Genomic DNA, 11,381 nt, shown 5'->3' on the forward strand with positions numbered 1-11,381 from the left:
TTCATGGCTTTATTTATTGTAAAAGATCTTTAGGAAGATGATCTCTACCCAAAACCACCCCTCAGCTTTATTTCTGCCCACAGGGACTATGTCTAATGGGGTGCTGGCACTGCCAGGGCAGCAGGGCTGGTTCCAGGTTTTTTGGACAAGGGGGACATTCCCAAGCCTGGAGGTGACCCCCCCCATTCCCATACAGATCCATGCCTTGGAAACTGCAAACCCAAACTCCATTTCTAGGCAGCTGGATGACAATCAACCTCAGTTTTTATTGCAATGCTCCTCATTTGCCTCAGGTCTACAGATGTACATTCAAAAATAACAGCTCTGTGTATCCCAGCTGGACACATTTGGGCTTGAATGATGAACAGGCCGATCTGTCAGTGAGGGAGAGTCACCTCTGGTCCCGAGTGTGGAGGGAGCAAACAGGCCAGTTACCTGCTCAGGATCTCTGTGCATCGAGTCAGAGCATCAAGCACAAACAACTCCATCTCTCCTTTCAAGTGTATTTGGTGTGAACCCGTGTGGTGTCTCTGCCATCATATCCCAGCACAGGGAAAAGACCCACTGGCCCTAGAGAGCCACGTCCCTTGGGTCTGCCCCAGTCCTGGGGGAAGATGACAGGTTTGAGCAGCTGCTGTAATGATGTGCCAGCTTGTTTTGGCTCGAGGATGGGCAGTGAGAAGGCTCTGGAAAGCTTGGGCAGTTTGTGTTTACATGGTACCATTGGGAAAAAAGCAGCTTGGATCCCATGAAGACACCCCGGCTGCACAGAGGGGCCCACAGTCAGTGAGGGTCTGGTGGAGCCGAGGGGTTTGTGATGCTCAGTGGCTGTGGGGGCTGCCCACGGTGCTCCCATGTTGTCCCAGCTCCCAGCCTGCAAACTCTGCATCCAAGGCAGTTCTTGGCCAGGGAGCTGCATTTCAGGTGGTTGCACATCCCAAGTATACCTCCCCAAAGCAAACCCACCACCCAGAGAAGCACACAGTGGTTTAAACAGTTAAAAAAAAAAAAAGAAAGAAAAAAAGAGGAAAAAAAGAAAGAAAGAAAATAAAGTTGCTTGTGGTATGTAACTCCCATTACCTTGGGCCAACCATGTCAACTTTGTGCACTCCCCCCACCCCAAGAACTGCTTTCAGAAAGCCTCAAGTCAGTGTAGCTCTGTCCCTGTTGCTGCAGCAGCCGGGGAAGGCACAGGTTCCAAAGCACCACCTCCAGAACCTCTCCAGGTCCCAGATGGGGAGGTCTGGCTGCCACTGCTGAATTGGGTTATTTGTAGGTTATGTAGCTTTAAGCTCATGTACTTTTGGGGAGAGCCAAAGGAGAGGGGAGAGCCAAGCCAAAGGCGTGAGCAAGGAGCACAGGGTGGCTAATCCCAGCCAAGCCGTGGCTACCACCTCTGCCCGTGGGGCTATGTGTCCCAGTGGGGAATTTTACCCCTGCAGCCAGCAAGTCCTTGGGCCAGGAGCACACGGTGGGATCCCAGACAGTGTGGGGACACACAGCACTGAGGGCTGATGGCCTCTGTGGGGTCAGCAGGGATGCACTTGGTGCATCCCTGGGGCTTTGCCTGAGGCAGTCCAGCATCAGCTCCCACTTGGGACAGCCAGGTCGTGGCTGCTCTCTGGCAGTGCCGTAGGCAGGGAGGGGATGCCAGGCTCTCCCAGCTGCTGGGATGTCCTTTCTCTTGGGGCTGGGCAGAGGAGCAGCAGCAGTGGCTGCTTTCTGGTGCCACACAGGTTGCTGCAGTTCAAGGCCAGACTGGTGTGGGCTCACAGAGGCAGGAACGAGCCAGACAGGGGAAGAAGAGGATGTGGGCACAGCTATGCCAAAAGCATCCCTCTTGGAACTGTCCCTTGGTCCAAACACTCCCTTTTTGGTGCTCCCCTGCAGCTTCCCAGCAGCATTGGCTGTTCCCAGAGCTCAGCAGGTCCAGCACAGTCACCTGACAGTGGTGGCTGGCACATGCTCTGACCCTGGACATACAGAGCCGAGACAGTGGTGGAGCTGCAGAACAAAGTGACCCTGTGACACAGTCTGCTGGGCACCACTGATGGGCTCCTGTGCTGGTTTTGGCTGGCATCGAGTTAAATTTCTTCACAGCGGCTGCTATGGGGCTGTTTTCTGTGAAGAAAATTAACTCTACCCCAGCTGAAACCAGCTCCCCAGCCTTTAACAGCAACATCCACCCAAACATCTTCCCTTGCAGCATGTGAGAACTGCAAACAGCAGCCATGGAAGTGGTTGTGACAATCCTCCACAATCACAACCCCAAAGCTGTCCTCTGGACACCCATGGGGCCTCTGCTTCACCCCCTTCTCAGCTATGCTGTAGCTCCTCCCCCAGTGGCATCTTCCCAGGCAGCTCCACACTGAAGGCTTTGGGATATTTGCTGCCCCAGAAATGCCCTGGGTGAGCGATTCATGGGCGATGAGCAGCTGGGAGAAGAGCCCCACTCTTCATCCCAAATCAGCTCTAAAGCCCCAGCTCTGAAGCTGTGGCAGCTCCTTGGGGATGAGGGCAAGTGGGGATCCCTTCCACCAGCTGGAGGATGGCTACATCTCAGGTGTGACAGTGCCTCAAGGGCTCTCTCTGCACAGCCCGATGCATGGAAGGATTGGTACTGTCCTCATATCCCCCTGCAGGGACTCTTCCAGCAGGGAAGCACTTAGCCATCCCACTGCATCAGCTGCAAGAAATAGCCCAGCTGGGCCAGTGCAGGGAGCCTGGGCAGCATCCACCTGCTCCCCAGCCCTTCCAGCCACCCCTCTCCACAGATCCAGGCACTGGCAGGGGAAACACCCCCTGAGGCAGCCCCTTGTGATGAAACCCTGTGAGGACAAAACAAACCACCCACATGATCCCTGACTGTAACGCAGAGGGGAGGGTAGAGAGCTGGTCTGTGCCCTGCAGTGCACCAGACAAGGGCAGTGACACGCTGAGGGGGGCCTTGTCCATCAGAAATGCCAGGCTGGCCTCGTGGGGGGTACAGATGCAGCACAGAGACCCCAGGAGCCAGTGGGAAATGCCCCCCGGCCAGGCTGTCAGGTCCACAGGGCCAATCCTGCTGCTGGTCTCTTGTGGCACAGCTGGGCTGGGGTCTGTTTTCCAGGTCCAGGTGGCTGTGGCGCTTCAGCTCACCCTCCTCTTCTTCTCCAGAGCAGGGACAGCATCTGTCTGTCTGTCCATCCGTGCTTTCAGCCTTCAGCAGGACTCCACAGGGGCATGAGGGGGTGGCTGCAGCCCCAGGTGGCCGTGGGAGGCCGGTGTTTAGGTGGCCTGTCCGGGTGGGAGGCGTTTGCTGTCCAGAATGGCCTTCCAGTCATCGGACCAGGAGTGCAGCCGGCGGCTGGGGGGCTTCAGCTGCAGGTGCTTGTTGTGGCAGGCAGTGAAGAGCACGTGCTCCCAGGTGGGGTTCAGCTCGGCCCCTGCAAAGCAAGGAGAGAGGTCAGTACTCTGGACAACTCCTCTTCTAGACATTGAGGTTGACTTTGCTCTACTGTGAAGAGCCTGAAGATACAAAACCCTGATAAGAGCCTAATCAAGCATGGAAGGACCAACACCCATCACTGGTTGCATCCAGGCACTCCCTCAGCCCTCACCTCTTACCTGTTATATCAGGTCTGTCATCTATAAGCAGGTCAGCAGAAACCACTGTCTTGTCCCGTGTCAGAACGATCTGCTCAAGAAACTCAGGGCCAAAGTGCTTCTCCACCCAGGCGTACTGGAAGGCAAAGAGGCAGGGGGTGAGCTCAGGGAAGGCTGATGGATGGGGCAGGGGCTGCTTGGTGGAGTAGGAGCCCTGGCCCCTACACAGGGATGATATCTCTCTTAGTAAGTTCATTAGTGGGATAGATTTGGATGCTGCTGGAGCACAAGTTCTTTTAAAGCCCAGCAGCTTTTAATGTCGTCATGAAATCCTAAGACCAAGAACCTCAGTGCATGCAAGTGGCAGAGCTCGGCTGATGGCAGAGCTGCTGCTCTGTGAAGATGCTTAGGGACAAAACTGATGGCACAGGGAAATGTTGTTGCCATTTTACAGCTGGAGGCAAGTAGAGGTCAGCTGCCTTTGCTGGGCAGCCTGGGCAGGAGGGGGGGCTGAGATTTGGACCTGCTCACCTTCTCGTAAGGGCAGTAGCAGTACTTCTTGATGGGGCTTGTGCAGATGAACACGTCGGTGCTGCCATGAGGAGAAAAACAGGGGCAGAGTGTCACTCTGTGCCAGAGCAGGCAGGACCCCAATGGTGACCCCCCACCACACACAGACCAAACCACAGTGATTTAATCCCCCATCTCACAGGATCTCGTGAGACCCCTGGTGGCCTAGTGGTTAGCGTGCAGGACTTTCACTGCTGCAACCGCGAGTTCAAATCCCGGTCTCCTGGCCTGATGGAGGTCGTTAGCCCTGTGTGGCCATCCATCTATGAGAAGGACACTCTAAACAAACCTACGTCCTGAGGACCTCACTGCCATTGTCCAAGCTTGCTTGGCCCCGGCAGATGAACCTTAGGATTAAAGGGTGGGCTCAGTTCAGCGCAGGCTGTGTCTCACCTAAAAAATCCATTGCGCAGGCTGGAAAGGTAAAAAGACCTTTCCCCAAATCTTCGTTCGCGAAGATGGGCCATTATTATTATTATTCACAGGATCTCGCCCACACCCACAGCACAAGAGCAGAGCTGAAGGGAAGGGGCTGCACATGGCTGATGTTCTTGGTGACTGCTCCAGGAATCAAAGCCCTCTCTCTCCTCCCATGCCTGGTGGCTGGGAGTAATTTATTTTTAATGTTTATGTTGTATCAGCTCTTCTGCCAGGAGGTGGATGAGCCTGCAAAGCCACAGCTACTACCCCATCCATCCCCACGCCATGGGGCAGGTTCCTACTCACTCTGCCAAATTTGCCATTTCCTTCACAGCTTCCACAGCCCCAGGGAGTGGGTCCAGCTCGATGAAGAAGTTCTTGGATTCCCAGATGCTGATGGCTTTCTCCTGTGAGTGGAAAGAGAGCAGTTACTGCACAGGGCTTCTTGCTACTCTTCTGGCATGTAAATCTTCCTCACCTTTTGCTAGGATAGAGGATGGTGACAGTGAGAAAGGTGGGAGCACCAGCTCCAGTCCCCTCCTGCTAACTCCCCTTCCCTCTGTGGATGCCTCTGGTCCCCACCTGCCAATCCGCACCCATTCCATCCAATTTAGATTGGAGATGCTCTGCAGCAGACTTGGTTTTGCCTCTGCAGCCCCAGACAGAGAGAGAGCAGCACGTTCCTTCAAGGCAAAACACAAGAGATTACTCAGATCTGACCCAAACCCTGGGTGTGGGTCCAGAGGGATGGACCCATGAGGATCCAGCTGATGTGGCCTGGTAGCCCTGCTGTAATGTGATGCTGTTCAGGCACAGATGCTGTCTGGCCTATTTGTCTCCATGAGATCACTTAAAATAGCAGCCGGGCTGCTCTCCCAGGAGCAAGTATATTACAGGATGAACCACATGTCAGGATGAATGCAGATGCTCTTCCTCAGGGATGCCTGGGCAAGGTCTACCAGGCAAATAGAGCATCTCTAGGCAAGGATTTGAAACACTTAACATCCAGGTCAGCAGCCAGGATGCAATGGTATAGCACAGGGAGAACAGAGATGAGACCACAGGGAGCAAAACCTGGGGATGAGGGCAGAGTCCAGGGGCTGCCTGCTATGGATCCAGCACAGCTCTAAAGAACAGCATCCCTTGCACTGCCTCAAACATGTAACAGCTTGTCAGGCGCCAAGGAAAGCAATTATTTTGCACAAACACCAGGTCCTTGGGGAGGAGAGCTGGGAAGAAGCAGAAGCAGCCCTGTCCTGGCACTGTGATGCAGCTGAGGAGCTGCAGATGCAGCTGGGAGAAGTTTTGAAGGGAGCTCTGCTCTGAAGGACTGATTTTCATTTTGAACACTTCTGTTTCCAAATTTGAGGGAGGGGAATGGGGACAAAAGGAACTTCAAGCCTATCCCAGCCTTCCTGTAACCTGGCACTTGGCAGTTCCCTCCTGCCTGATGTGTAGGAATCTAGTGAGTAATCACCACATTTTGCCTTTACTATGCCTGTACCGGGGGAATAAAGCAGGCAACCATGAGCAACTGGGGCTTTACTGGGAACTACAAAGCTCTGGGCAGCAACACCCCAGAGCAAACACAGGATCACTTAAGGAGTCCCATCCTGCTTTATCCAGTGCCAGGACACTGGCTGCACACCTTGCCTCCTCTCAGGAAGGTAAATGCATCAACCCATCACATATTTGGTCACTGAGCTTTTAACATGACATGCCAGAATCAAACCCTGTATTTCTGAAAAAATCCCAAGTAACGTGACAAGACCAGACATCCAATTTAAAAAGGAGAGACTCTGTTGCACTCTTTCCTTTTGCCCAAGCAGCAGAAAACATCAGTGGATCAGAGGAGGGAACAAAAGCCTTCTTCACGGCTGTCCAAAATGAAACACATTGATTTGTGCAGAGAGGCAGCAGAAATGCCTTCTGGCTCCATGGCAAGAACAGATGCCCTAAAAGTTTGCCATGGGGTCAGGCAAATATTCAAACTAGAGTTGCTCTGCTTCAGACTGGTGAGCAATGATGTTCTGTTTTTAAGACACTGACTGTAGTTGCACAAGAGACACCCGAAAAACACAGCCTGATGCAGCAGAGCACTTCAAACTGCATTGAAGTGTTTTCTTTCAGCAAGGACTTCCGCAGTTATCCCGCTTCCAATTATGTCAAAAAGCATTTTGCAATCAAGCTTGAGGAGGGAAGAACTAAGCTCATCTTGAGGAAAAGACCCACTCAGCTCCCAGAGACAGAATAACTCCCTGTGGCACCAAAACCATCATGCTGACCCAGCAGATGCAAAAATCCCCTGGGCTGGGAATCCCACCAAGTGCCAGAAGGACAGACCCTCAAATTCCCTCTTCTTATGTCTCCCCATGAGGAATTTCCCTGCCTGTCCAGGGCTTCCCATCTTTCCAGGTCTGTGTGCTCAGTGCGTTGCTGAGCTGTTCTCTCTTTCAGAGCTGGGACCTGCAGCTTGTTGGACTCTTCAGCTTCTATTTTCTGGTCCCCTACATCAGGTCAATGGTTCTCTCTGAGGAGGGGGGCTGGAATGGCCCATGTGCCCATATCCACAAAGTAGATCCTGTTCTTTTCATCCCTGCTCTGAAACCATGGGTGAAACCAGGACTGCTCTGAGGTCGATCTGTGGAAATTTTGCTACTTGTTCAGCCCAAGGTTTCGGTGGTTTTACATGATCACAGCAGACACAAGATGAGCTCACTTCATTTAACACATCCAACGTAGTTAAGATCAAGGAAGAAAAATTCATTATCATGCATTACCCCTGCCAAACTTTTAACATCTGCTTTACTGCATGAATGACGTTCTCCATTTCCCTTTCATCAATCCCACCCAGAGAGGACACGTTATTCCTTTAGCTCATCAAGATGTTTAGGACTTTGCCCATGGGAGAGCTCCGGACCTTATTCCTGCTCCTTTCCTTGTAGCCATTGTCCTACTAAAAACAGGAGCACTTTTATTTGCCGTAACACCTTTCAACCAGTGCAACTGCAATCCATGGATGAGATGAGAAACTTGAAGAGGCAGAAACCAACTCTCTGCTATGGTCAGCCCATTGTTAAATGATAAAGTACACATAAAGAGAGGTTCTGCTTTTAGGCTTTACTCATTAAAATGAATACAGTAATTTTCAGGCATGGAGGGTCTGGAGTTGTTTTAATTTTAAGTAAGCCCTTACATGAAGCATTAATTGCATTATTTGCTCTCAACTTTTGTGCTGCATCCCACCCCTCACATTGCTGTTGAGGAGCTAAATAATCCATCTAGGAACAGTATCAATCCATGTGTCCAAATCAGAGCTAGAAAAAGCCAGCTATGCAATTTGAGGTATTTGAAGACAGATGTTCTGAAACATCTCCTTTCCTTGCATGTATCTCCATCCATGAATGCAGGGAAAAAGACCACTAGACCACTTGAGCAACCTGGTCTAGTGGAAGGTGTGTCTGCCCATAGCAGGGGGTTGGAACAAGATGAACATTAAGGTTCCTTTCAACCCAAACTATCCCATGCTTCTATGAAAGAGACACTGGATTTCTGGGGAAAAAAGGCAACACTGGAAGCTCTCCTGTGTGCAGACCTGCACCTGTACTTTGGTGGGAGCTCTGGCCAGCACCCACAGCCCTCCCCAGCGCTGCACCCACGACCTGGGGGTCAGGGGGTCCCGCGGGGCCGAGCTCCAGCCCCAACCAGAGCACGCGCAGAGCCGGGGGATGCACAACTCACACTCAGCTCAGGTCCCAGGCGCCCGTACTGCTCCGACACCCAGAAGCCCCTCCGGTCCTCCAGGGCAATGTAGGGCTTGTCGGGGTACCTGGCCCTGAACTTCTTGAGGAAGCCTCCCTCAAAGTCGGCCAGCACCCCGTCCATGTCCACCAGCACCCGCAGGGCCCTGCGGGACCCCCCGGCGGGGCCGAGCCCCCTGCCCAGCCCTGCCAAGGGGCTGCAGCGCCGGGGCCGCAGGTGCAAGAAGCAGCTCAGCAAAATCATGGTGGAGGGGGCTGGGGATGAGGGGCTTCGGGAAGGAGATGGGAGGGGGCTTGGGGAAGGGGATGAGGGGCTCAGGGCAGGGGATGGAGGTCTCAAGGAAGGGGACGGGAGGCTTGGGGCAGGGGATGAGGGGCTTGGAGCAGAGGATGGGAGGCTCAGGAAAGGGAACAGGTGCTCAGGGATGGAGGGCTCAGGACAGCGGATGGGGATCAGGGCAAGGAATGCGGTGCTTGGGGAAGGGGATAAGGGTCTCGGGGCAGGGGATGAGGGGCTCGAGGAAGGAGATGGGGGGCTCTCCAGCTAAAAGAGGGGCCTTTATTTCAAGCAGGCACCCCGCCAGCAGGCAGCCGTGGCAAGCACATCCCTTTGCAGCAGAAGCAAGGAGCGGAGGGGGGGACGCGAAGGGGAGCAGAGGGGCTGCGGCGGGGCGCGGGGGGGATGCAAAGGCCCGTCCTGGCGCCCAGCGCGTCCTCCCCCTCCCCGCCCCATCCCTCCCTGGCAGCGAGCGCGGAGCGGGCGGCGGGGGGGGGACCGGTACCGATGCCGGTGCCCGGAGGTGCCCGGCGCTGAGCTCGCCCCGACCCGGCAGTGCAAAGCCCAGTTCCTCTTCCCGGTGCTGGGCCGAGCCCGGAGCGCCGGCACCGCCTTAAAGCGGCACAAGCGCCTGTGACAGCGCGGCCGCTCCGCGCCGCCCGCCCGCTTTAAGGCTGCCCGGGCCCCGCGCCCTCCCCTTCCCTTTCCCTTCCCCTTCTCCTTCCCCTTTCCCTTCCTCCCGGCCTCAGTTTCCCTCTCTTTCAGTCTTGGGGATTCTCTATTTCCCCTCGCTTGCTGCGGACCCTGTCCCTGATCCCGCCCTCTGCCCCCGTGTCTGTCCCTGCCTGCAGAGATGGTGGGGTTTGGGGGCGCAGATGTGTAGGGGCACAGCAACGTGATCTTTGCATAAAATACACCCTTTTCTGCCAGTTCACGCGGAGGGGACACGCAGTGGCCAGGGTCTCGCTCCATGTGACACAGCTCTGTCCCCACGGGTGACAGGAACCCTTAAAAGCCAGAGCCCAAAAAGCCGGTTCCGGGACCCCAAAGAAGCACCGACAGCACCACGAATGTTCTGACACAGGACCAAAGATCTGGTCAAAAAGTGCTATGAGGGTTAAAACTGATGGAGAAGGGGCAGTTCTCCAAGTGGCACTGACAGGATTAGGCAATCGCTGAGCTGGGAAAGATTTTGCTTGACAGCAATAACACAGTTCCACTGTATTTAATTTTTCAAGTCCAGAATGTTTTCCAGTGGAATATATTATCCTTGGATCATAGAAAGGGCATGAAAATGCACTGCAGGGATCAGGTGACCTGGGGAAGGTCACAGTGAGGGAAGCAGAACTGGCTGGGTGGTGAACCCAGCAGTGAGGCTGGGAGGGCAAACGGGGGAAGTTCAAGTCTGTGTTGTGCTTTCACTCCCACTGGAGGCATTTTGCTCCCTGCAAGGAATGGGATTTCAACACAGCTGGATGTTCCTGAATAAGCAGGGAGGGAATACATACAAACTTATGGCTTCCCAGGGCAGTGGTCACAGCCCCAGGGCTGACAGAGCTCAAGGAGTGTTTGGACAACGCTGCCAGGCACATGGTGGGTTTGTTAGGGTGTCCTGGGCATTGCCAGGAGTTGGACTGGATGATCCTTGTGGGTCCCTTCTGTTGCCAAATACCTCCAAAATCATCAGGAATAATAAACACCAATTCATTCCTTTTCCATGTATTTATACATTTTTAACAAATTAATTAATGTTCATTGGTTATAAATGACATAATTCCCTTTCATTAATTAGTATTCCATCCACTATTGGTTATTAATCTCTCGTTGCTTATGCTAATTAGTTCATCTTTCTAGTATCTTTTTCCCCTGGTAGGGATTTTCTGACACAAATACTGAGCCTTTGTTAGTCTTCTTCCTTATCTGCTGGTTTCTGCAAAAGGTCCTTGTTTCCAGATGTCCAGTTTCAACAACACATTTCTCTCTCACGGGCTTTGTTCATTAAAGGTTAACTTCTAACAAAATTTATAGTTTTAGTACTTTTCCCAAGCTGTCATCTCACAAAAGTTGCCTTATGACAACTTTTTGCTGTATGCTGGCTAAAAGTGATTTAAGGCCTAACACATAAGCTAAAACAACTAATTAAAGGGTTTCATTAAAGCCACTAAAAATATTAGAAAGGTTGTATCATTTTCAACACTTCCAGCTCAGGATGGTCTATAATTCCGTCATCTCCACACAGGCTTCCATCATCTCCATGGATACTGAAGCACTGACACATTCTCTGCCTGCAGCAGCTCCTGAGGAATGGAAAACACACTCCCACGTATATAAACCGAGTCAACCAGCGGGATACAAACCCCGTTCCCCGATATCCGGGCGAACATTACACGGAATCAGAGGACAACCACCACGTTCCCAGGGGACAAGAGGGATTAAATCTGCACTGCTCGTGCGGTGCCAGCACTCGGGAGGGCTTGTGGTCCCCCTGTCGCGACGGTCCCCATGTCGCGACGGTTGCGGTGTCGCGGGGGGTCCCCGAGTCGCGCGGAGGTGACGCCGATGACGTCACCACGTCCCCCCCCTCCGGCCCTGCTGAGTCACGGCCCCTCCCGCGCCTCCTGACGCGGGGCCGGCGGTTGCCACGGCGACCGCACCTCTCGCGAGAGGCGGCGCGAGCGGCGCGCGGCGGCGGGCGGTGCGTGGCGCCCGCGGCGGCCCCTCATTGGCCGGCGGCGGCGGCGGCTCCCGGCGCGCGCCGCTTTCCCGCC

At 53.9% G+C, this 11,381-nt stretch overlaps 1 protein-coding gene across 1 annotated transcript; it reads right to left on the bottom strand.

Annotated features, from left to right (window-relative positions):
* Positions 1–230: 230 nt before the first annotated feature.
* On the bottom strand, positions 231–9,144 carry NT5M (5',3'-nucleotidase, mitochondrial). Its single transcript, XM_027683952.1, has 5 exons — positions 8,317–9,144; positions 4,882–4,982; positions 4,117–4,177; positions 3,607–3,721; positions 231–3,425 (listed from the first exon to the last, which is right to left on the bottom strand). The coding sequence occupies exons 1-5, from the start codon at positions 8,578–8,580 to the stop codon at positions 3,268–3,270; spliced, it is 699 nt and encodes a 232-aa protein (XP_027539753.1). The 5' UTR covers positions 8,581–9,144; the 3' UTR covers positions 231–3,267.
* Between the last annotated feature and the right edge of the window lie 2,237 nt (positions 9,145–11,381).

Source organism: Neopelma chrysocephalum, unplaced genomic scaffold, assembly GCF_003984885.1.
Source record: "Neopelma chrysocephalum unplaced genomic scaffold, ASM398488v2 Primary Assembly neopelma1_65, whole genome shotgun sequence".
NCBI lineage: Eukaryota > Metazoa > Chordata > Aves > Passeriformes > Pipridae > Neopelma > Neopelma chrysocephalum.